Source organism: Choloepus didactylus, chromosome 21, assembly GCF_015220235.1.
Source record: "Choloepus didactylus isolate mChoDid1 chromosome 21, mChoDid1.pri, whole genome shotgun sequence".
Taxonomy (NCBI): Eukaryota; Metazoa; Chordata; class Mammalia; order Pilosa; family Megalonychidae; genus Choloepus; species Choloepus didactylus.
Genome location: NC_051327.1, coordinates 1,979,621 through 2,006,153, shown reverse-complemented (window position 1 = coordinate 2,006,153; position 26,533 = coordinate 1,979,621). Strand labels below are relative to the sequence as shown.

Here is a 26,533-nt window from a genome sequence, read left to right as displayed (position 1 = left end):
TTTTTCTGGAAAGAATAGTCTCTAATGGAAAGAATATTCTCTAAACACACTGAAAGACAATGTGCTTAGGAGAGGAACTGCTCTTCCCATTCACTCTAGTGGGCCCCCTGCTGCCATATTTGTATTCCATGATTCTGCCCCACTGGCCACAGTTGATTGGAGCAGGGGTAGGCAGATGACCCAAGTAAGGCCAATCAGATTCCCTCTTGGGAATTTGGACCTGAAATACTAGTTATTTGGTGATTTAGGAGGAGAGAGATCGCTTAGCTTTAAGGCTGGAGCAATTGTTGGCCAAATGCAGAGATGAAGAGGAAGCCAGCCTGCATAAGGAGATGTGAACAGACAGAGGCAGATGTGAGAAACTTCAATTTCAGATATCCAGAGAGTGGTTGCTTTGGATCCTAAAAGATTTCCAGGTACAGATCCAGTCCTTTGGGTCCAGCTAGAAGTCCTGCCCTTTGGACAGGTAAGAGTCTTAATTCAGTCAATAAATTCCTTTCTTGGTTTAATTAGTGTGAGTTTCTTGCTCTTTACCACTGTGCTTTACTGACTCTCAAAAATATTGGGGGATGGAGCAACATGGCGATGTAAACAGCTACTGAAAACTTTCCAGAGATTCAACAACAAAAAAGGACAATTTGAATTGTCTGAAACTCTGGAGGAGGATATATATTGGAGAAAGACCCTGCAAATGCCAAATTGAAGAAAGAGAAGAAATATAGTGGACACTTGAACTACCCATCTGCTAGAGAGAAGCTTCATATATGAATCTTGAACATTTGAGAACTAGAGAATTAACGCTGCAGAAATGGAATTGTTCTCATATAGGTTGTGGTGGTGAAAACATAAATGGGCAACTGACGATGCAGGAGTGTGGAGTGTTCAATGAGGCTTGTTGTAAACTTTGTAGATTGCAAGCTCTTACAGCAGTCATATCTGTTCCTGAGTTTTGACTGTTATTTAAGAGATGTTTATTTGGTACAGAATTTATATTCTCTGTAGCATGCTTTCTAATATAACCTGTACGGTCAGTTTTTTTTTTAATTCAATTTTATTGAGCTATATTTACACACCATACAGTCATCCACAGTGTACAGTTGTTCACAGTACCATTGTATAGTTGTGTATTAATCACCATAATCAATTTTTGAACATTTTCATTACCACACACAAAAAAAGACAAATAAAAATTAAAGTAAAGAAGAACACCCCAAACATCCCATACCCCCATCCCTCCCTATTATTCATTTACTTTTTGTCTTCATTTTTCTACTCATCTGACCATATACTGAATAAAGGGAGTGGGAGCCACAAGGTTTTCACAATCACACAGTCACACAATGTAAGCCATATAGTTATACAATCATCTTTAAGAATAAAGGCTACTGGGTTGCAGTTCAACAGTTTCTGGTATTTCCTTCTAGCTATTCTAATACACTAAAAACTAAAAAACGGGATATCTACATAATGCATAAGAATAACCTCCAGAATGACCTCTTGACTCTATTTGAAACTTTATTTTGTTTAATTTTCTCTTCCCCCTTTTGGTCCAAGAAGGCGTTCTCAAGCCCATGATGCCAAGGCCAAGCTCATCCCCACGAGTCACGTCCCACGTTGCCAGGGAGATTTACACCCCTGGAAGTCATTTATAACTAACTTTTGATATGATATGATATATCAAATATGATAATTCAGATTTAATACTGATAACAAAACACCACCATGTCCCAAGATTATGCTAGAAGGATGGTCCACTGGCATTTAATATTACTGATATTTTCCCTTGCTACTCTTCCTTTAATCAACTCAAAGAACTAGAGAACAAAGTCTAGGAAATAGAAAGATGTGGCCTGCTGGAGGAGAAAATTGCCCACAGATCCCAGAAAAATATAGGTAAAAATTGTTTCACTAAGGTAAACACTAAACCCTTGAGACAATCTTTCCCTACGAGAGTGAGCCCACTGTGCTCAGTGAGACTGCCTCCCACAGTCATCTTGGCACCTATGGTCTTTGAGGTGAACATGCCCCCAAATACTTGCACACACACACTCTCTTATTGGATCTGATGTGCACACTGTCATTTTACTGTTACATTATGAGTGGTTTACAAATTTATTTGCAGAGTAAAAGTCAAAAGTTATTTTGTTTTTATTTAAACTATTTTTTCAGTGTTGTGAATGTTGCATACAAAATTATTTTCATGATAAAAATGTAAACTGCCTATCAGTTTCATTTACCATTTTGGATGCTCTCAAATGCACCATAGGGTAGCTGCTGTGCCACATGAATGTGGGTTCACTGCTCAGCCTTTCCTATTCCACACCCCCTCCAAGTAGGCAAAAGTAGGGAGGGAAGCTCAGCACTTTCCAGACTTAACCCCATGGAGCTGATATTTATGCATTTTCAGGGATGATGGAGTTGGATGGTGGAAAGGTGAGAGGGAGTGTCATGGGTAAATGATATTTAAGGGGAGAGGAGGAAAGCTGTATGTATTCCTGATGCAGAGAAAGGTCACAGTAGGTCGTGAGGAGAGACTGGGGTGGGGAACACCCTGAGAGAATGGCTCAGGGTGCCTTGGCTGCATGGATACTGGCTCATACTTTTGCTGAGGTCTTGTGTGCCACCAAACCAGGTTTCCTTCCTCCCCCATCAGGCTCACTATAACTCCATTATTTTCTACATGCTATTACTTCCCTTATGTTTCTACCCTAGACCCAGACTCCAAAGCAGGAACTCTTGTGGCCTCAAAAGACAGGTTGTGGTTCATCAGCTCACCTCCTTGCCCCACATCTCATTAAAATATATGAAAAGGAAAAAGTGTAGCCCTTGCCATCTAGGAACTCACTTGGGACCTTGGCTAGGTCATCATACTCTCCTGGTGATCATAAATGATTTCACAGAACATCAACATCAGATAAGTTCCCTAAATTACTATGATGGATCAAGATGCAAACAAGTCCAGTAAGTGTTCATGTCTCTGGCTGACAAGATAGAACAGGTTACTGAGATGGATTCAGGGTATCTCCTCCTATTTTACTCATTCCTCTGTTTTCCTAGGAGGAGCCTCTAACAACATATAGTCTCCCTGGTGCACTCTTTTCTCTCAAAAGAGTATTAAGTGGGGGGTACCCAGATGCCTGTGAACCAGGAAATGGTTTCTTTATGTGAGAGGCTAGGGTCGTGCCGTTGCCATCTTCCTCCAGTTGTGGTTGCCTCAGATGCCACAGGCTTTATGGTCAGTCTTTAAACATGTCTGCATGGAACCTAGAATGGGGAAAGATAACTTGTTATTCTGTACAGGTTAATATGATACCCCAGTGCACCCCAGAGTATTTTGGGCAGAAAATAATAAAGTATTTGCAAAGTCCCCTTGAGGGACTAGGAAAAAATATGGAAATATTAAACTTCCTCACCTGGAGAATTCCCGATATTCCCACAAGTGTTAAGAAATCCCAATTTAATAGTCAAGCCTTGATCTTGGAACTTGCCCTTATGAAACTTATCCCTGCAAAAGAGAAGCTAAGCCTACTAATAATTTTGCCTAAGAGTCACTCAACCCCAGAGAACTTCTTCTGTTGCTCAGATGTGGCTTCTTTCTCTCAGCCAACTCTGCAAATAAAGATACCACACTCCCCTCTATGTGGGACATGACTCCCAGCTGTGTAAGTCTCCCTGGTAGTGAGGGACAGGACTCCCAGGGATGAGCCTGGCTTTAGCATCGTGAGATTGAGAATGCTGTCTTGAACAAAAGGGGGAGAACAAATGAAACAAAATAAAGCTTAAGTGCTTGAGAGATCTCAAATAGTTGAGAGATCAATCTGGAGGTTATTCTTATCCATTATGTAGATACTCCTTTTTAGTTTCTAGTGTATTAGAATAGCTAGAAGGAAATACCTGAATCTGTCTAACAGTAACCCAGAAGACTTGATTTTTTTTTTAAATTTACTTTTATTGCGACAGTTGCATACCATACAATCATCCAGCGTACAATCAATTGTTCACAGTACCATCATGTAGTTGTGCATTCATTACCACAATTTCTAAACATTCTCATTGTTCCAAAAAGATAAAAATAAGAATAAAAATAACAATTTAAAAGAACACCCAAAACATTCCATCCCCCTATCCCACCCCATTTTTCATTTTTGTCCCCATTTTTCTACTCATCTGTCCATACATTGGATAATGGGAGTGTGAGCCACAAGGTTTTCACAACCACAAAGTCACATCCTGTAAACTACAGTTACACAATTGTCTTCAAGAATCAAGGTTACTGGGTTGCAGTTGGACAGTTTCAGGTATTTCCTTCTAGCTATTCCATTACATTAAAGACTAAAAAGGGGTATCTATATAGAACATAAGAACACCCTCCAGGGTGACCTCTCGACTCCCTTTGAAGTCACTTAGCCACTGAACTGTTTTGTTTCATTCGCTTCTCCCTTTTGGTCCAGAAGATTTTCTCAATCCCACGATGCCGGATCCAGGCTCATCCCAGGGAGTCACGTCCCACGCTGCCAGGGAGAGACTTGATTCTTGATGCTAATTGTATAAGTATATAGCTTGTATCATGTGACCAGGTGAAAGTGAAAACCTGGTGACTGACACTCCCTTTGACCACTGTATGGGCAGATGAGTAATAAAATAGATAAAAATATATAAATAATGGGAGATAAGGAGTATGGGATGGTTTGGGTGTTCTTTTTTTTCTTTTTACATTTTTCCCTTTATTTTGGAGTAATTAAAATGTTTGAAAATTGTGATGAATGCACAACTATACGATATTGTGAGCCACTGATTGTAGACTTGGACAGATTATATATCTCAAAAAAACTGCATAAAAAATGAAAAAAAAAATTGGGGGATGGACCTGAGGTTATTTAAAATGTGTGAAGTCTCTTTCTACACACCTTCTGCTATTTGATGTCTTTGCAGCAGAGGCTCCGATGCCACTTAGTAGTTATGGGCTCTGGATTGCCATAGGCCTGAGTTGAAATCCTATATCTGTTTTATACTATAACCTTGGAAAAACTACTTAGCCTTTCTTACCTTCAGTTTCTCTGTCTATAACAGAAGTATAGTAATAGTAGCTCTCAACAGAGTTGTGAAGATTTAATGAGATGACGGGTTATAGCATTTATAAGTGTAATGTGAAACCATGGAATTGGTTAAGGCTCATGTACATGCACAATAAATCAAAAGTATTATTATTCTTGTGTCACCTTCTGTGGTTGACACCTGTTGTCTGGAAAAACAGACAACAATTCTGTGCCCTTTCTTCTGAAATAAGCCCCTGAGCTCTCGTTGGGAACCACTTTTCCTCCATTGGATATAATCCCTGTGGGACTACTTATTCCCAGCTATGGAATAGCAACATGACCTCATTTAGCTCAAACAGACACTCTGCCCTTAGAATTTGAATCTTTACCAGAGTCATCCAAAACTGAAGGGGAAAACACAGAACAACAGAGAAACGACAAAAAAAAAAAAAAGTTCTAGTTCACATGTGCCCACTGAAAAACTCAGACCATTGAATCCTTCTGCTCCTTGGCCATTAGCTTCTGCTACCTGGATAACCAGAACTTCCCTGATTCCTGTCTTTTTCAAGACCTTGTTCCTTGACTTTTCCAGACATTCCAAGACTCTCCCATAGCCATAGAGTGAGTTGATTTCTATTGCTTGCAACCAAAGAACCTTACCTGATGTTGTCTGCAAGCAAAGACTAGCATTCTATAAGGTTCAACACTCTTTAATCCCCTCTCCCTACTCCCCTTGGCAAAAAGAGTGTATTCATTATCTATTGCCGAGTAATCAATTACCCCAAACCAACTGGCTTTAAAAAATAAACATTTATTATCTCACAATTTGTGAGCATCAGAAATCTGGAAGAGAGCAGCTCAGCTGGGTGGTTCTCTCATGAGGCTGCAATCAAGAAGTCAGTTGGGGTTGCAGTCACCTGAAGGCCTAACTGGGGCTGGAGGCTCTGTTTCAAATGGCTGTTGGCAGTCGGTCTCAGTTCCTTATCACATGGTACTCCCCACAGGGCTGCTGGAGTGTCTTCATGACCTAGAAGTTGGCTCCCCCCAGAAGAAAGGGATACAAGAGAATAAGAAGGAAGGTGCAATATATATATGACCTTTCCTCAGAAGTTATCTGTCATTTCCTTGATAGTCTACTGGTTACACAAGTCAGCCCTATTCAGTGTGGACAGGGACTACATGAGGGTGTGAATACAAGGAGGTGGATCACTGGGGGCCACCTTGGAGGATGGCTGCCATTCTAGGAAGCCTGGAAGCTTTGAAGTGGTCTTTGTACCCAGCCACCATCCTCCTTTCACTTTAGCTATTCCCATTCACCTAAGACTCCAAGAAAAACATCTCATTTCAGAAACCCTCGGAAAATGAGTTACAAGTAATAGGTGGAAGGAGGAGGTAGAGATGAAGAAAAGATGTAAAAAAGGTAGGGTAATCATCTCTAGTACAAGGACCAGGTCTGGAGAACTAGAAAGGAGGAACAGACAGCCTTCATAGAATGGAAGGCAGGCTGCCTCAGGTCCCAGGATGAAAGTAATATAAATGACAAGCCCTCACCCTTGGCAGATGAGTGACTCTTCCCCATGAAATTCCCCAGAGAAAGGCTGACATCCAGTTCAGCCCCGCTGTGTCAGTCATCCTTTATTGCTCTAAATCCAAACAGGGCCTAAGAATTGGGATCCACGAACCCAGACTGCTGCTGAAGATTCTGGACATGCGAACTGTTCTGTGATGCTGATGTTTCTGTGAATAAACTTCTAGCCTCTGCGGTGTTACGTGGTACCCAAAAACCTACACGAGGTTTTTCCCTCCAGAGCCAAGGAGATGGGATGGGGTTGAACTTCCTTGACTGAGTGATGAGGATGGGCCTGCTGCAGAGCCAGAAACGCTCTTGTGTACACACCCAGGAATTTTGTTTCCATTCTTAGTTCCACAAACTTCCTAGTCGGCCCACATCTCCCTTCTCCTCTCTGTCAAAGGTAGCTTCCAAGCATCTGGGTTCTAGAGCTACCTCCACAGTCCTGGGCATCTCACTAGCTGCAAAGCACCCTCTGTATTCGTTCCCGTACTTCCTTTGGTCCCAAGGATACCATCATCTCAGCCACAGGGGGTCCTTGCTAAGAAGAAAAAGAGAAAACTATATTGTATGATCTCACTTATATGAAATAATTAGAATATGCAAATTCACAGTCAGAAATTAGAATATAGGTTACCAGGGACAGGGATGGGAGTGGGGAATTGGGAGTTAATGCTTAATTGGTACAGTTTCTGTTTGCAGTGATGGAAAAGTTTTGGTAATGGATGGTGGTAATGGTAGCACAACATTGTTGAATGTGAGTAACACCACTGAATTATATATCTGAAAGTGACTGAAATGAGAAATTTTATGTTGGATGTATGTTACCACCATAAAAACTTTAAAAAAACCCAAAACCAACCAACCAACCAAAAAACCATTACCTTATTGCCCTAAACTACCTAGGAAACTACCATTCAGCCTCAGTTTGCAGAACTTATGTGCCAGCCCGATCCCACCCCTGCTGCCTGCATTCCAAGGAGCAGAGCTTGTATTTTATGGGTCTTTAATTTCTGTGGAGGAATATGAGTCACAGGATCCTATTTTTCTCATATAAAGCAAACTATTTATTTGTCTGTTACCCCCAATAAAAGGCAAATTCCATGAAGGCAGGGAGCATGTGTGTTTCGTTCACTACTGCATCCATTGCACCTAGCAAGGTGCCTGCACACAGTAGATGACCAATAAATATTATCTACTGAACGACTAAATGAGGGGCAGGATCATGCTTCACTCAGCTTCGTGGACCAAGCTTAGTGTCTACTGGTAAATGTTAGCTGAATGGATAAATGAGGGGCTCTGGGGAACAGTCCAGCCCATCTGCTCACTCACCAGCTGTCCACTGAGTGCCACTCGGAGGAATTTCATCACATTGCTGTGTTTCGTGCCTTCCAGACCTTCTGACAGCTTCTTTAGTTCTCCACTCAGCTCATCCTGTGTTAAGGTCATACCTGGTCTTTCAAAAAGCCTAGAAGAGGGCCAGTGTATAAGGGGCCTGCGTGGGCCAAAGGCGAATCGGTGAGAGGGAGAACTTCAGAGGATTATTGCTCAGCCACTATATAAGCACAATCAATGTTAAGGCCTGGTGAGGGGGGCATCTCCACCACCTCCCTCCCCCATCCAAGAAAAAAACTTCCTATTAGGGAAGAAAAACAACAAAGGACAACATATATAGAGATAACACAAGCAAGTGGGCATATTATGGTGAACTAAGAGTGTACTGGAATAAGAGGATTTACTCAGTTTCTCAAATGTCAAGTGGGGATAATAGTGCTGTACCTTCCAGCACTATTGTGCTGAGTTAAAACTTGTGAAGGGCTAAGTGAAGTGCCTGACCACATGGTAAGTACTCAAAAGTATTAGATCTTATATTTCAATAAGAGGGTTTTAAAAAAAAGTATTAGCTGATATTTATTGTATCTAGGAACTCAGAGACATTGCGCTCAGATCTAAAAAGAAACTTAAGAATGGACTGGACACTGGATGTAAGAAGAAAGTGCTCTGGGAAATTATCTGAAGAGCAGGACTTCCTTGGGCTGTAGTATAGGAGAGCAGGAAGAAGGAAATCAGGAGACCCTGGCTCCAGTAAATAGCCCTGCCACCAGCTTGCTGGGTAATTTTGGGAAAGCCAACAAGCTGATGCATTTAAGGTTCTAAAGTCTTATGGCCAAAAAATATCCCCAACCTTCTTGGCCATCTGGCTGAGATCCCCTCCCAAAACCATGTTTGAGCTTCAAAAGAAATTCTCCATTCAGTTGGAACTGCAAAAAATTTGCCCCAGCCTTGATTTTGAGTTAGAGCAAGAGATGAGAAGGGGTGGAGGTGAGTATATTTCCACTGCAACTTCCCAGTTTCCCTAAATTACCACCAGCGATCCAAACTGTAGACACTGAAAAGTGACTGAGGTTGGTGATTTTCACTGGTGCAGATGATCCACGATGCCAATTCTGACAATGCCTGCTTGTAACAGGTTCCCCAATGCCTCCATTCCAAAGACCCACTCAGTGTAGAATGTTTCCAGCTTAGGAAACTGGGTTCATAAGTGATTTGATTAGTGCAGGCCAATTTCCTTACTAACTGTGAGTACTTAAGCAATTAAGCTTCAATTTAATACAAAAGTAACTATTCTTATTGCATCATTAATTGGGCTTCATGATGACTGATATTTACTAAATTAAGGAAATACTGAAAATATAAAATGTAATTCTGGGAAAAAACAGATACTCTCCAATGCTGTCATGGGAAATCAGGCTGTGAGCAGCTGGTAAAAGAGTGACAGGCCCCACCCAGGCAGTCAACCATGGCAGCCCAGGACACGTTAGAGCAGGCTCTGAGCTTGGCACAGGCACAGAAGGCACTTTGAGAGATCCAGCAGCTTCTGAACATTTGGGTGCCAGCGTTCCTGACTTGAGTGGGAGCCCCAGAGTGTCTTGGAAATCTAATCCACACCAGGGACTAGGTATAAAGCCACTGGGTGCTGGTGAATTAGAGCTAATGGTCCCTACCATGGAAAATCCTAAATTAAAAGATTATTATTATTATTATTAATAGCTCTTGAGCATTTATCCAACAGATACCCTTGCAAACCTGCTTAATGATGCCTAAGCATGGCTATTCATTGCAGCATTGTTTTAACAGCAAAATTTGGAAACAACCAAGAATCCATTGGGAAGGGATGAGTAAAATGATGATAAAGTAATACAAGGAATAGGTCTAGCTGTAGAAAAGAATGAGTATGCTTTCCAAGTACTGGAGAGATCTAAAGATATATTAGACAAGACACAAGACAGCGTTACTGTTAAAAGGAGGAAGGCATAGAAAATAAGGATTATTTAAATGTTATTAAGAATAGTAGAAACTTTCTAGAATGGGGGCAGACAGAGACAAGAATTAAAAAGGACTTTTAACTATGTCCACACCCCCTTTTTTTTTTTAACAATCTCTAGGTTTTGAATCATGAATGTATTAATATTCAAAAGATGAAATTAAATAATTAGAATAGAATTATATATACATATCCTTGAATATGCAGAAAACGGCTGAGTGTGGGTGCCTTTCTACTAGGGGTCAGGGGCTTAGATAAAAGGGAAGATATATTTTTGCTATAAACCCTCTGGTACTATCTGGGTTTTTGCCATGTGCATGTATCTTACCTCTTCAAAAATATATAATAACAGAATGACAGTTTCTAGGCGCCAGGCACTGCCCAAGCACTTTATACACAGGAAGAAGCAATAGAGAACGTGACTAGGCTTATTAACCCGGCCTGTCTGGGTTAGAATCCCTGCCCCTCCAACTAAGTAGTTATATTATTTTGGACAAGTTACTAGCCCAAGAGCCACGTCCTGGAATAAGTGGGGTGAGGGAGGGAGGAGGGAGGGGGGTACAGAACCTTAAGCTTAGCCAGCAGGCACTCACACCAACACCCGCCTGGCAATCGAATCCACCTCCTCTGAGATGGCACCCAGCCGTGCTTGATCCACATCAGGGCGAGCCCACAGGTAGGAGTATGCCGGGGAGACCAAATCCTGCAGGCGGCAAATATGACCCTGGGGGAAGAGGCAGTCACTGAGTGCATTCGGGATGGGGCTTTGAACCCTCTGGGCGGGGGCAGGAATAGGGCGCCCACCCACAACCTCAGCCTCCCAGAGCTCCCCAACTCCATACCTGTCTCAGCAGAAGGATCCTCTCCATGTATGCCGGGTCGAGGACTGCCCTGTCTTGCAGCCGGCTCCCAAATGCCTCTTCCACCAGGGCCTGCAGCTTCCCCACCAGCTGGTGCCTCTGGGCCTCACTGCTCACCAGCTGACAGAGGTGCAGTCTGCAGGAGAGGCCCAGGGACAGCCTTGCCGTTGGAATCTCCAGCCCACCCAACCCTGTCTCCCCAGGGGAGGGGGTGGGGTTTGAAGAATGACACGTCATGTGAACCCTCCCTCCTGAAGGCTCAGAGCAGAATTTTCTCTACACTTACTTATAGAATAAAAGAGATCTATCTGAGGTCACAAACAGGTAGCCTGAGAGCCCCAAGCCATCTGGCAAAATGTTTTGTTTTCAGAATTTAAAAAATGGTAGTTGACATTTGAAAAGGGAAGAGTTCATATACCAATAGAGTCCTGGTTTCTCTTGGGAAATCAGAAGATCTGGCTGCAAAGGGCTCTCATTCCCCTCAGCTTCAGTCAGCTAGAGCAGAGTGGTGGCAGCCCAGGTGACACCCACAGGAGCGTGCCCATTTGCTGCAGTCCCTCCACTCCCTGATGACTCTGACCCTGGCCTGCTTCCCTCCCCTATGCTACCTGTGGTGGTTTGGAGCTGTATGTACCCCAGAAAAACATGTTCTTAAAATGTAATCTGTTCCTGTGGGTGTGATGGTGAGGTTACTTCAGTTAAGGTGTGACCCACCTCAATCAGGATGGGTATTAATCCTATTACTGAAGTCCTTCATAAGCAGACTGAAATTCAGACAGGGAGAAAAAGCCACCGAGGGAGCAGCCAGAAGCTGAACAGCAACAGAATCTAGAAGAATACTAACAGAATCTGGAAGAGAAGGGACAGGCCAGGAGAGGCTGCCATGTGCTTTGCCACGTCACAGCAGAGCCCAGGACCAAGGATCAGCAGCCAGCCCCTGAATACCACAGCCTTCAGGGAGAACGCATCGCCTTGACAATGCCTTGATTTGGACTTTTCCTAACCTCAAATGGTGAGCCATTAAATTCTGTTTGTTTAAACTAGTCCATTGCATGGTATTTGCTTGAGCAGCCAAGGAAACTAAAGCATTACCTGCGTGCCCTATGCTACAGGCACCTGAGTTTACAAAGCAGAATCTGTGAGTGTTTGCCTCACAGCCTAGGTTGAATTTTGGGGCCCTGGCACAAAAGAGATGTCAAGAACACAGATTTCTCAGATTCAGACTCATGCGGCAGTCCAGAGGGTAGGGCCCTTTGAATTAAGGATGCATAGTTTCAAAAGTTTGGGTTATCTTGTCAGTTCAAATTTTCTCCTTTCCAGAATTCTTCTAACACCAGACCTAACAGTCCTCAGTTCCCTGGGTGCCCCTGGCAGTATCAGAGAGACCAAAGAGGGAGAGTAAATGCAAGGCTCCATTTTATAGGGCTGAAGACCATTCTGCAGATGTCTGGCTCCTTGTCCCTGACATAGGAGAAAGGGAAGCAGCAAGGTGTGGGAGGGCATTTCATGGGTGCTGGAATCAGCCAGCCCTGAGTGTGAACCCCAGCCTGCCAGGTGTTTGCCAGCAAGTCACATAACCATTCAGAGCCTGGGGACCCTCATCTATAAAGTGGGGATAACAAAAGGGCCCCCCCTACAGGGCCATCCTGAAGAAGAAATGTAAGGGACTGACTGCAAGGCCAGCAGCGGGGCTGAAAAGAGGTATGCAGGTCAGAGGGTGCAAGGATGAGATCCTTTGGGGAGCTATCTGAAGCACAGATTGGCCAAAAAACATAATTTTTTTTTTTCAAAAAAAGGTATTAAGACAAACACATGAGAGTGGTACGAAACTCTTCCTAGGACCTCCTTAGTAACATCTGACAGAAGAAAGAAAAAAATCAGAGACCCAGTGGCCATGCTTGAGATAATACATTTAAGGTCCAAAGCCTTGGACATAGTAAGCACTTGCTATTGATGTTAATTACTATTACTATTTCCACCACCACTAGTACTGCTACTACTATGACAATTGTTGGTACTATCTTTAGTACCGTTACTGAAACAATCTCAGCAGCAGCCTGGTTCCAGAAACATCTAAAGACAACCAGATAATGCTCTGGCCATACTAAACTGGTGGGCATCAATCCCAAAGCTCCATGCCTTCCCTGATTCACACCAAGCAAAAGCCCCACTTCTGTCTTCCTTCCGGGTACCCCTCATGCTTTGGGGGGGGGGGGGGGGGGGATAAGAAAGGCAGGAAGAACGAATTGCAGTGATGCCCCATTAAAGAGATGCCCACCATTGACAAGCTGTGGGAGCCTGAGCTAGGTGCTTACCTCTGTACCTCTCGGTTTTCTCATATGTAAAATAGGGCAAAATAATACAACTGACCTCCTGGGTCTGAGGGGAGAAGTAAATAAAGTGATATCCTTAAACAACCTGTAGCTGATGTGCATTCTCAGGGCTTGGGCAAGCAAAGCGCCAAGGAGAGCCTGTCCCACAGGCAGCGTCCAAGAGAACAGCCATGAGGCCACCCTCAGGGGCACCTCTGTCTGCTGGCTTTACAGCTAACGCACTGAGACTGACATTTCAACAATCATCTGACTTATGACTGTTCTGGGAGGTTTTCAAGTGAAGGGACTTGCAATAGCAAACACAAGATACAGAAAATAGACGCCATCGCATGGTGCTCAAACTGTGCTGGCTGGGTGAGTGGGGTGAATCCAAAATGAAGATGCCCCTCTCCGGACTCTGCCTGTTAACACAATCCACGCGAGGGAGGGGCCAGGAACAGAATGGTAACAGTAAAAACAATGCCTCCTGTGCTGGTTTGAATCAGTTATGTACCCCATAAAAAGCCATGTTCTTTAATACAATCTTGTGGGGGCAGAACTATTGTGGGTGGGACCTTTTAATAAGATCATTTCCACTGAGATGGACCCCACCCATTCAGGGTGGGTCTTGATTAGTTTACTGGAGTCCCTTAAGAGAGCACATGGAGAGAGGGAGCTCAGAGAAGCTGAGAGAGATACTTTGGAGAGAAGCTAAGATACATAATCCAGAGTTTGCCCACAGGAGAATCTAAGAGCTGACACAGACCTAGATGCTTAGAGATACAGACAGAAAGATGTTTGGAGATGCTAAGCTAAGAGATGAAGCCCAGAGTTTGTCCCGGAGAAGCTTAGAGAGGATCCCCAGAGGCTTAGAGAGAAACACCCTGGGAGAATAAGCAAGGGTGCACAGGAGCTGAGAGAGAGAAGCTAAGAGAGACAGAAGCCCAGAGACATTTTGTAGAAAGCCATTTGAAACCAGAACCCAGGAACAAAGGACAAGCAGACATCAGTTGCGTGCCTTCCCAGCTGACAGGTGTTCTGGAGCCATCAGCCTTTCTTCAGTGAAGGTAACTTTTTGTTAATGCCTTAGTTTGGACCCTTTTATGGCCTTAGAACTGTGAATCTGTAACCTAAAAAATACCCTTTACAAAAGCCAATCCATTTCTGGTATTTTGCATAATGGCAGCTTCAGTAAACCAGAACACCTTCCATTTACTGAGCACTTTCTGTGTGTCAGGCATCGTGCAAAGTACTTTCCTGCAACATTTCACTTAACTTAATTCTTACAACAATCACATAAGGTGGGTACCGTTATTAGCCCCACTTTAGAGAAGAGGAAACGGAGGCTTAAGGAGGTTAGGTAACTTACTCAAAGTCACACAACTATTAGACATCAGAGCCCAAAGTCAAAACCCAGTGTGTGTGACTCCTGAGTCTACTATTACCACACCATACCCTCTGCTGTGGGGAAAAGCCTTTTTCTAAGTGCAGGTTCTATATTCCTTACCCACCTGTTGAATTCTGGGAGCTTCTCCAGGTCCATCAGGGCAGAGTGGCAGGTAATCCGGGTCAGGTCAAACTGTGCTACCAGCTCTGGCAAGGTCCGGCCCATCTGGTTCTCTGCAAGTGAGACAGGCCTAGCCACTCAGCTCCCTCCCTCCCTTTCTCCTTCCACTTTCAGACACAAGGGAGGCCGAGGGAGCAAGCTCTGGGCTCATTTCACTTGGACCAAAGTGATTTGACATCTAGCTATTTTATATATCAAGGGCCCAAATGAGCTTTCATTTTCAGAAAGGGTTCTGTTACTAAGGAAAAATGTTTGAAAACAATCAGGCTAAAAGAACCCTAATTGTTCTCTAAGATGTAAGCTGCAAGAACAACACACCCAGTGCCTGGTGGTACCCGATATTCTGATTTGATTGGTTTGGGATGGGGTCTGAGCACCGCTGTGCTAGGAGCTGCTGCTCACGAGGAGCAACTCCACCCCATGCAGTCAGTATGCACGATGGTCAAGCACAGGCCTAAAGTTAGCCTCTACTCTGTCCCTTCCTAGCTGTGTGATTTTGGCAAGTTACTCAACCTCTCTGAGCCTCACAATCCTCTTACCAAGAATGGGGATAAGAAACTGCTACCTCTTAAGGATGTTTTGAGGATTAAATGAGAAAAGAACAAAGAAAATGGTAAGCAGGCAATTATTGCCATATTTTCAGAAATCCCCTCCACAAAGAGGTAATCCTATTTGGTGATTCCTCAAGTCCTAGGCCAAGAGTAAGACCTCAGTTTGAAATAAATCAGAGTTCTTCCTACTAGTAGTACTGTTAGAGTACTTACTTGTCATCATAGTAGTAATACACTTGGAATTATCATGGTATCTGTAATTTTTCTGGTGCTTATTGTGTGGCCGATACCATGCTGGGCAATATACATTCATGAGGTCAGTCAATCCCAACTTAACCTATGAGGTAGAAACTTATCCCCATTTGACATATAAGGTAACTGAGGTTCAGAGACTGCAAGCTCCTGGAGGGCAGGGATTGTATCTATCTTGTTCACTGTTGTAGCTCCAGCACTCAACACCAAGTCTGGCTCAATAAACATTTGTTGCATAAAATAATGACCTTGCCCAAGAACATGCAGCTGGTAGGTGGCAAAGCTGGGACTGACGACTAGGTCTGCCTGAACCAAAGCCCACATTCTTATACTGCTATGCGCAGATGATGGGTACCTGCAAACCCCGAACCACAGTTGGTGATGATGTCAAGCAAGGCATCTGGCAGGAAGCCAGCAGCAGCAAAATGCTCCAGGAATATGTCTCCCTGCCGCTTGGACAGCTTGCTGCCATCTTTGTTGAGGAGCAGGGGCAGGTGGGCAAAGCGAGGTGGCTGCCAGCCCAGGGCCTGGTAGAGGAGCAGGTGCTTGGAGGTGGAGACAAGCCACTCGGAGCCTCGCAGCACGTGGCTGATGCCCATGTGGTGGTCATCCACCACGCAGGCCAGGTGGTACGTGGGGAAGCCATCACTCTTCAGGATGACCGGGTCTCCCTCTATGCTGGCCACTTCATGCCGATTCCAGCCGTATACCAGGTCTTGGAAGGCTGGCGCCTCCTCCTCCAGGCGGAAGCGGATAGCAGGCTTGGGGTCCCTGGCCAGCCTCTGGGCCACTTGCTCCTGGCTAAGGTTCCGGCACCGATTGTCATACCTGTTGGGATGCAGAGCAGCACAGTGGCTACAAGTAGCGATGATGGGCATGAGTCCTCGCTTTGTCTCAGATGTGTGACCCTGGACTAGTCATCTAACTCCCTGAGCTGTTTTATCATTCACAAATGGGAATAAGAATAAGGTTGTTGGGAGGGAAAACAAAATGATATAACATATTAGGGCAGCCACTAATGTTTGCCTACCTGCCAGCCATTTCTCCTTCTTCCTCACAACAAGGAAATGTCAAAATGCCCAGTTCAAAGGGTAGAATCACATTCAGTGCAGCCAACCATGTAAGCCCATCCCCTCAGCCAGTGACTGTGGCCCACCCTAGTCAATGACACTCAAAAGAAATGTTTGCTTGGGAAGTTGGGGGATGTACCAATTCGATGTATTATGTCCCCCAAAATGCCATTATCTTTGATGCAATTTTGTGTGGGCAGGCATATTAGTGTTGATTAGATTTTGGAATCCTTTGGGTGTTTCCATGGAGATGTGCGTTAATCCACTGTGGACAAGACCTTTGGTAGGATCATTTCCATGGAGGTGTTGCCCCACCCATTCAGGGTGGGTCTGAACTAAATTACTGGGGCACTGTATAAGCTCAGACTGAAGAAGCAAGCTTGCTACAGCCAAGAGGGACACTTTGAAGAACAGCACAGGAGCTGAGAGAGAAGTTGCAGATGAGAGACAGTTTGAAGACGGCCGTTGAAAGCAGTCTCTTGCTCCAGAGAAGCTAAGAAAGAACAAACTCCCCAAGTACAACTGAAGTGACATTTTTGAGGAACTGCAGCCTAGAGAGGAACGTCCTGGGAGAAAGCCATTTTGAAACCAGAACTTTGGAGCAGACGCCAGCCACGTGCCTTCCCAGCTAACACAGATTTTCCGGACACCACTGGCCATCCTCCAGTGAAGGCACCCTCTGTTGACGAACACTTTATGGTCTTAAGACTATAACTTTGTAACCAAATAAACCCCCTTTTATTTTAAAAGCCAATCCATTTCTGGTGTTTTGATTTCTGGTAGCATTAGCAAACTAGAACAGGGGATTAAGGTTCTGGGAAAGGTTTTCTCTCCAAATGAGAGACAAAGATAGAGAAAATGTGCAAGAGAGTGCATATATGCGCCCTAGAGGGAGCACAAGGAAAAGAGAGACGCAGGAGAAAAATTGCTACCTCCCCTCACACCTTCCCCCTTCTTTCCTCTTTGGATGTTGTCCTTCGGGGCTAGAGTGCTTGGAGCTGCTGCAGCCACTGGCAACTGAGAGGGGGAATCAAGAGAGTCAGGAGAAGGCAAAATAGAGCCCTGATGTCTCTAAGCTGCTGGTATTATCCTGCAGTCACCTCCCTCCATATTTTTGTAGAGTGAGAAGATAAATGTGTTGTGCATGCTCTGGCTACTCGAAGTGTGGGCTGTGGAGCCCCAGCATCAACCTGACCTGGAAGCTTGTCACAAAGACAGAATCTCAGGCTCTAGCCCAGATCCACTGAGCCAGAAACTGCATGTTAACTAGATTCCCAGATGTGCTGGTTTGAAACTATTATGGATCCCAGAGGAGCCATGATCTTTTAACCTAATCTTGTTGGGAGGAACATTTTGATTGAGTGCTTCCATGAAGACATGACTCACCTAACTGGGTGATAACTGACTGAATTATTTCCATGGAGGTGTGGGCCCTGCCTATTCAGGGTGGGTCTTGATTAATTCACTGGACTATTTCAGAGAGCTAAGAGCTGACGCTGATGCTGAAAGATGCTTGTAGGTGCGGACAGAAGAACGTTTGGAGACAGCCATTTTGAAATACAACCTAGGAGCAAAGGACCAGCAGATGCCAGCCACATGCCTTCCCGGCTGACAGAGATGTTCCGGATGCCATCGGCCGTTCTTCAGTGAAGGTATCATTTTGTTAATGCCTTAGCTTGGACACTTAGAACTGTAAACTTTTAACTTAATAAATGCCCTTTATAAAAGCCAAACCATTTCTGGTATTTTGCATAATGGCAGCATTAGCAAACCGAAACACCAGGTGATGCAAATGCACAATGAAGTGTGAGCAGCTCTGGTTTAGGCCACTTTTATCTGAGTGCACCCTAACTGATACACAGATGTAAAGCTGTGAGCACAGTCCCTGGCACAGAGCTAAGTGTTTGATCAGTAAATGGCTGCATGTATTCCATGAGAGGGTGTGACTGTAATTTTTAAAAATTATCTCTTATCAATGGATAAGTAGAGTGTTTATAATAAAAACAACACTTCAGTGAATGTCATGACCTTCTACAGACATCCAAGCTTCTGTCCAAATAATTGAATGCAGTAACTGGAACTTAAATGTGAAGTCACCACTGCTGATGGGGGTGCAAACCAGTAGTGGGCCAAAGGGAAGAATCTATCCAAACTACAAACTGACCCAGCAATTCCACAATAAGGAATGTATCCACCAAACACACTGCACATATACAAAATGATGTATGGTAAGGTTATTCACCACAGCTCCCTCTGGTATAGGAAAAGATTAGAGCTGACATAGAGATTCATTAATAAATTATGGCATCTGTCTGGGATGACGGAAGAGCTTAGTAATGGATGGTGTGAGGGTAGCACAACATTGTGAATGGAATTAACACCACAGAGTTGTATACTTGAAAGTGGTTAAAATGGGAAATGTTATGCTGTATATTGTTACCACAGCAAGAATTTTAAAAAAAGAAAAAAAATATATAGCAAATCCATACAATGAAGTGCCATGGAAGCATAAAAATTATGTACTGATATGGACTAATCCTCAAGGTAGTATGTGAGAGAGGTGAGTTGCACAATATTTGTATGCTGTGTGTGAATAAGGAAAAAAGACAATAATACATATTTGCCAGTGTCTGCACTGAATATCTGGAAAAGACAAGAAAATCCTAACAGAGGTTGTCTCTAGTGAGGAGACTTGAGTGGCCAGAGTCAGGGGTGGAAATGAGATCTTTCAATATATTATCCTTCTGTATCTTTTAAATATTGAACATTAGAAAATTTTACCTACGCCAAAAAAACAATTAAAATTACTTTAGATATTACTACCTGAGAACCAATGTAGGAGCTTCTGAGGTGGCCCCCAATAACCCCCTCTCCCCTTAAGTATTCAGTCCCCTCCCCTGGAGTACAGGCTGGCCCAGTGACAGGCTTCTAATCAAAAGAACATGGCAAAAGTGATGGAATGTCACCTCCAAGATTAAGCAACAAAAAGTATCTGGCTGCCATCTTGCTCTGTCTTGTTCTCTCCCTGGCTGGCTTGCTCTGAGGGAAGCCAGCTGCCATCTTGTGAACCCTGTGGAGAGGTCCATGTGGCAAGGAACTGACATTTCCAGACCACAGCCAGCTGGGACCAAGGCCTGCAGACAGCCTCACGAGAGAAGCCTAGATGCGGCCCCTCCCCAAGTTGAGCCTTGAGGTAGCTTCAGGCCCTGCTGGCACCATCACTGAAGCCTTGACAGAAACCCTGAACCAAAGGACCCAGCTAGGCTGCACCTGGACTCCTGACCCAGAGAAACTGTGTGATAATCAACATGTGTTGTTTTAGGTCAGGAAGTTCTGGGGCAATTTATTACGTAGCAGTAGACAACACAAATACCCAACTTGGGGGAGGCATGGGTGACAGGTTGGGGCTCTTACCGGGGCGTCTGGTGGTTCCTCACAGCCTCCTTCTTCAGGAGCTCCAGCCGCTGTGGTGAGCAGAAGCAGGGGTAAGCAGCTCCGGTCTTAAGCAGAGCTTCTGTGGCCTGGGCATACAGCTCAAGTCGCTGAGACTGCTGGTAGGGGCCAGCAGGACCTCCCCGGCGGGGGCTCTCATCAGGGGGGATGCCTGGAACACAGGCCAAGAGAATAATCATTAATAGCTACGAGGTACCTAGGGCCTATTCCCGGGCATTGTTTGAAGTGCTTTACGCATATATTAAAGCTTTTAACCCAACCCTCAAAACAAGCTATAGGTCAGCACTCCTGCAATTTCCATTTCACAGATAAAAAGACTAATGCATAGAAAGGTTAAGTAACTTGCTCAAGGTTACCTTGCTTGGTAGATAAGAATTCAAAGTGAGGTGGGCTGGCTGTACAACCCATGACTTCAACCACACATTTTCTCCATGTATCCTTCTCCTGGGGAGGGAGAAACCAGCCCAGGCTTGGGAAGAGCTGATTCAAGAGAAATCAGCATGGTTCTGAGCACAGCCCATTAAATCCTAGCTGGACTCCTGGCTCTGCCACTTATGAACTGTGACCAGAGATCCTGTAAAGCTGAAAATGTGTGAGAGTAAGAGCCTGCCAGACTGCTTTCATGCTTTGTGGTCTTGGCTAAGGCTCAAAACCACCCACCAGGTATGCGCTGGCATCGCCTGCATTCTGTGAGGAGGAAACTGAGGCACCGAAGTGCTACGTTACATCATTTGGCCAAGGTTAAGGGACAGAACAAGATCTAAATCCAGGCTATCTTCCCCTACAATCCACATCCTTAACTACTCACAGCACTGCCTCTTGGGGTTTCTTAGCCTTTATAAGCCTCAGTTTCCTTCTCTGGAAAGTGGAGCTTGACAGTTTACCATGCAGTGATCATGAAGACTAAACCCATTAGTGTTTACAAAGTGCTTAGCCCAATGGCTAACCTGTAGTACAGTCTCAACATATGATGTTAGATTAAGAGGAATTTAATATATGCAAATCCTCACCCAAGGCCCAATTCTTCAGGTCACTCAAGATAGAGTTAACTGGAAATGTTTCCAGTAGAGGGCACAGGGTCCCCCAAAGAACTGGAGGATGGAGTTTCTGCCCCCAGAAAGCTTTCAAATGAATTAGGAAGAAAAGGACATGGTTAGCTTGGTTAAACCGGACACTATCATAGACTCCGGAGGCAAACAGGCCAGGGTCTGGCCGGGTTTCAGACCCGACTCGCCCTCCCTGAGGCCTTGGGCTGTCACCTAACCTTTCAGAGCCTCCAGCTCCTCAAGTGTAAAAGAAGGATACAAACAGTAACTTTCTCATGAGGGGTCATCTTGGGGCAAGAATGAGACACTCAGCTTAAGCATGTGCCAAATGCTCAGTAAGTTTGGGCTGCAATTATTACTAGTATTATCCCCCATCCCACTGTGCCTTCTTCATTTGTCAGAAAAGATGGTTGGATTAGGTAAGTTTGGAGGTCCCTTTCCTTAGCTAACATTAAACAAGTCTCTTTAACATGTTCAACATTTCTTGGGGTGCCCTAGGGTTTGAGAGTAATTCCCCCAAAAGAACTGGAAATGTACATTTACACAACTCACACATAAATGTTCACAGCAGCATTAGGCATAACACTTAAAAAGTGGAAACCCAAATGTTCATCAATTGATGAATGAAAAAACAAAATGTGGTATATATATCTATAGAATGAAACGTTATACAGCAATGAAAAGGAATGAAGTTCTGATACACACCACAGCATGAATGAACCTTGAAAACATCATGCTAAGTGAAAGAAGCCAGTCACGAAGTACCACATATTACATGATTCCATTTATATGAAATGTCCAGAATAGGCAAATCCATGGAGACAGAAAGTGAATTAGTGGTTGCCAGAGGATGGAAGGAAAGGGAACAAAGATAAACCACTAATAGATACAGAACATTCCAGAAATGTTTGGAATTAGATAGCGGTGATGGTTGTCCAACATAGTGAATATACTAAAAGCCACTGTACTGTATATTTTTAAATGGTGAATTTTATGTTAGGTGGATTATGTCCAAAAAAAAAAAAAAAGTAAAGGGTGAAGGGTGACCCTCAAAATGAGAAGCTGCTGATGTCAGCCTCCATGGGGTGTCAGGATTTGTGCCCCTGCCTCGCCATAACGCTGGGGAGGGGAGTGGGGCTGAGGGGATGCAGGCCTTGGTCACACAATCATGCTGGACCAGGAGCTCCATGAAGCCGAGACTGCCAGGCTTTCTCATCAATCTATCCCTCATGCCTAGCACAGGAACTGCCAGGTAGCAGGTGCTCCATGAAATCGAAGCTCAGACTTTGGCCTTCACAATACTGCATGAGTTGGCTCCCAAGCAACCTCCCTGTGCTCATATCTCCTGTCACTTTGCTTGCTGTGTTTGGGCCACACGGGCCTCCTTGCTATTCCTCAAACACACCCAGCACTTTCCTTCCTCAGGACCTTTGCACCTCTCTTCCGTCTGCCTCTGATGTTCTTCCCCAGCTAACCACAGGTCTGGCCCCTCACTTCATGCAAGTCTCTGCTCCATCACCCCCTCAGGGACCACCCTATGTAAAGGAGCAACCCTTTTTCTGAGCTCCCTTATGCTTTTCTCCCATAGCATTATCATCACTTAATGTCATGTTACAAGTTAACTAATCTGTTTATCTGCCTTCAACTTACTGAGGGTAGGGTCTTTGTTCAATGCTGTATAACCAGCACCTGCAACAGTACCTGCGTCACTGTAGGTGATCTTGTTGAATGAATTCCTTTATTCAACTAATCTTGACTGTCTGTTATAACTTGGGTAACAAAATCCAGAAATGAAACTGGTTTCTGCCCTTTAGAAACCCGAGTCTACTGAACAATTTACTTGAGATTAGAATAGGCATCTCAAAACAATCTTCGTATTTTTCTAGACTAGGATTTTAACCTTCTCCAGTCATACTTGTCCCTATGGGAGGGCAACTGTTGACCCAGGACACACAAAAACACTCTTCCTTGTTCTCCTTATGCTTGGGTGTCCACAGGGTTAAACTTCCCGCAAGAAGATCGACTTCAGAGGCTGCACACATATTGCCTGGCTTGGATGATGTGGTTTTTAAAAAAAAAAAAATTTGAGCCCAGATTTAACAATGGGAAATATTCATTAAAAATCTGAATTTCTGGCTTCCCTTGGAAAAGTAGATTTGACAAGCTTAGCCAGCATTCCCACATGAGTATAAGGGGCTGGAGCTCAGAGGCACAGTCACCTTCAGATGAGGCATGCTTTCTCCTTTCATCACAGGCCTCGCCCCTCCACTCTGTATTACACTTGGCCTGTGTTCCTTGCCTGGCCCTGGTAGGGATTAGATTTGAGATTCTGAGATAAGAACAGGAATCTCTAAACAGGCTTAAAGCTTTTCTTCAGGGAGCTCCAACATCTTTTTGAGTGGCACCTGTCGCTTCAGGCAAGCACAAGTGTCCCATTTCTCCAAGAATTCCTCATTCTCCATCCTGAGCTCCAACAGAAGACCTATAGGCTTCTTGCCCTGCTCCCTGTTCTTTTGTTCCTTCCTTCCAGCCTCACCTGCCCACTCCAGCATATCCTCAATATTCTCCGCTGCCCCTGGCATAAGACGGGTCTGATCTGTGTCCTCCAGCCTCAGGATGAAGCTCCCTTGGTGCTTCTTGGCAAAGATGTAGTTGTACAAGGCAGTGCGGAGGCCGCCAAGGTGCAAGAAGCCTGGTGGAAGAAGAGAATAGCTAAGACAAGACAGGGAAGAGCTGCTGTCAGGCCTCAGCCAAGGGGTAAGTAAGCTCTGCCTAAATCAGAATATCCCAGTGAATTTCAAAGTTACACCTATCTAATATCTCCAGCCATCATCCAGACAGTCAGATCACCACAGAAGAGAATTGGGGTATTTGACTTGTTCAGTCCCTCAGCCCAGAAGTAAAAGATCACCCAAGTTTTGAAGCACGTCATTTTGTAAAAAACTCCAAGTCTTCCAAACTGTACCAGTCACTCTACTCTGACATTAAGACAGCCCTGAAAGCAGTGAGCTCCTCAAGGCAAAGTTTTGCCCAAAGGAGGAACAGAGAATTACTTACTGAAGCCATATCACACATAAATTTAACTTATGCAAATTCAACGGCATGCTGTGGCCACATCAGTTAACTACAAATCAAAATACCGTAAAATCACATTTTACATATGCACCTTTTGCACTAACTGTACACAACTAGCCATGTTATATGTTTACATATACATATCACTGTTACTGTATATGTTTTTACGTACAAATCCACATTTGTATTTAATAGGCAAATGAGGGCTTTTTCAAAGTAATTTTGCCCATGTAATATTTTTACCTTAAGTGCTGGCTTTAAAGACTAACCACAAAGTATTCCACTATACATCTCTTCCCCTGCATTTAAAGTCGTAAGATTTTACTTTTTCATCATTCCTGCAGAGATAACTGAAAACTTAAAAGTAACATCTTCCCAGGGCTGTCATTTCCCCCTCACCCTACCTTTTCTGGCCAAGTCCTTGGCTCTAAGTCTCCATATGAGCTTGTCTGCATTTCCATGTATGGAGTAGAAAAGCTCCTCTGAGGTCAGGCAGGCCCTGGTTCAACACAGATTGTATATGTTGGGCTAGTCATTTCGAAGCCACAGCAAAACCAGTGGTGGTCAGTCGTCGTGGGCCTCAGGATTCCATGAGACAGGAGACAGAAGGCCCAGTGCAAGGCCTCTAACATCCAATAAACCTGGTTTCAATATCCAATATTTACTAGTCGCTACCCCTGAGCACTTAACTCTCATGAACTGCAATTTCCTCATCTGTGAAAGAATTATGAGGTTCTTTCTTCTGAAAGAATTTTAGGTTCCTCAAAAACCATTATGCGGTTACTGTGAGGCCTCAGTGCTGAGCAAAGTACACCGTTAATTACTTTTAGCTATTACAACGATCTATGCTATTGATAATTCTTTTATCAGTCTATAGTTAGCGGACTTTCTCACATGGGCTTTTTCCCACAAATTGCAAGAAAATGAGAATTATAATCATAATAAAGGAGGCTACTGTTAATTAAGTGCTTTCTATACGTCCCAGACCCTGTTAAGGGCCTCACATTGTATTAGCTCAATTCCATGAGGCAGGCACTGTTATTAGCATTGTTTGACAGAATGCAAAACTGAGGCTCAGAGAAGTTAAGTAATTTGCCCAAGTTGTACAGCTAGAAGTGGCAATGCTAGAAATTTTGACCCTAATCTCTACAAGTGCTACTTAACCGAACAAGTACAGAAATTGAGAGTAAGATTTTAGAAACTCAACATAATTGTTTGTCGAATCTGATAAGAAGGAATTGGCTTGTATTTTATCTTTTACTTTTTATTTTTCTAGTAATCCATTTATACGGTTTTTTAAAAAATGTTGAGCCACATGATCAGAAATCATAAACCAGTCCTTCACCACGGTTAGCTTGAGAAGTAATGCTGTACACTATACTGTCTGCCAAAATCCTGTCATCCTGGGCAGCTGGGCTGGGGACACAAATGTAGCCTTATATGCTGAACCTGGGTTCACCATGAGAGGCATGGTAGCCTGAGTGACAAAACAATCTTGGGAATTGATAGGCAAACGCTGACAAGATCTCCAAGAGGCTATACTATGGGCCTCTCTCTGCTTTCCCACACTTCCTCTGGCTTGCTTAAGCTCCATCGACACTCACCATAGGGCCCTTGTACCTGCAACTTACTCGGCCCAGAAGGTTCCTCCTATAGGCTTCACATAGCTGGCTCCTTTGTGTCATTAGGTTCTCAGACCAAGTATCATCACCTCGACAAGGTGCTTACCGGGTATTCTACCCAACCCTCTCGGTCCCCTACTCTCCTTCATTTCCCGCATAGCACAGGCAACTCTCTTAAAATTACTTTTACTTTATTATGTGTTTGTCGAGACCACTAGAATGTAGGTCCTAACGTTCTCGATGACCACTGTATCCTACTGCCTACAATAGTGCTTGGCACAATCTGTGCCCAATGCATATTTAATAAATACACGAGAGACTGGAAGACATGTTACAAGACAATAAATACAAAACTTTGCATTGCGAATCATTTCCGCTTGTACGCTTCAGTTTCTGCCTCTGTAAAATGGGGGCTTGCGCTACCCGCCGACTCTGCCTCCACGGGGCGGGATTTGTTCGAGAACATTCGGGGGGCGGGGACAGAGGGCCCACGGACTACAGCATCACATCCACCAAGGTTACCTGTGGGACTGGGAGCGAACCGCACTCGCACCGCAGTCCCGTGATTACAGCCCAGGCTGGCCTCGCGCCGTCCCATGGGGCTTCCCAAGGCCGCCGAGGGCTTCCCGGGCTGCAGCAGTCTCTTCAGGAGCGCCGCCATGTGGAGTCGAACTGCCCAGGTGGGCGTCCCCCTGCATCCTTCCGGCGACTCCTCACAACCAATCCGCCTTCGCCACAGCGAGTGCCGCCCCGCCCCCTTAAAGGCGCAGGCTCCTTGCTAGAAAGTCCACGCC

At 44.4% G+C, this 26,533-nt stretch overlaps 1 protein-coding gene across 10 annotated transcripts; it reads right to left on the bottom strand.

Annotated features, from left to right (window-relative positions):
- Positions 1-1,553: 1,553 nt before the first annotated feature.
- On the bottom strand, positions 1,554-26,444 carry EARS2 (glutamyl-tRNA synthetase 2, mitochondrial). Of its 10 annotated transcripts, XR_005213679.1 has the most exons (11): positions 26,262-26,444; positions 23,579-23,734; positions 19,958-20,147; positions 15,829-16,301; positions 14,615-14,723; positions 10,774-10,927; positions 10,525-10,655; positions 7,939-8,101; positions 7,042-7,147; positions 5,954-6,063; positions 1,554-3,264 (listed from the first exon to the last, which is right to left on the bottom strand). XR_005213679.1 is itself a non-coding variant. In XM_037815267.1 (10 exons), the coding sequence occupies exons 1-9, from the start codon at positions 26,398-26,400 to the stop codon at positions 7,064-7,066; spliced, it is 1,599 nt and encodes a 532-aa protein (XP_037671195.1). In that variant the 5' UTR covers positions 26,401-26,444; the 3' UTR covers positions 1,554-3,264; positions 7,042-7,063. The 10 variants fall into 10 exon arrangements, 7 of the variants coding, with proteins under 7 accessions (XP_037671195.1, XP_037671194.1, XP_037671193.1 ...); XR_005213677.1 differs by having other exon boundaries at positions 5,860-7,147; XR_005213678.1 differs by having other exon boundaries at positions 5,954-7,147.
- Between the last annotated feature and the right edge of the window lie 89 nt (positions 26,445-26,533).

Coding starts and splice junctions, on each gene's coding strand:
- EARS2 (XM_037815267.1), bottom strand. CDS start 26,400: ATGGCGGCGCTCCTGAAGAGACTGCTGCAGCCCGGGAAGCCCTCGGCG. Junction 14,724..15,828: donor CTGTGGTTCGGGGTTTGCAG/GTACCCATCATC, acceptor TCTCACTTGCAG/AGAACCAGATGGGCCGGACC. Junction 10,928..14,614: donor AAGCTCCCAGAATTCAACAG/GTGGGTAAGGAA, acceptor CCTCTCCTGCAG/ACTGCACCTCTGTCAGCTGG.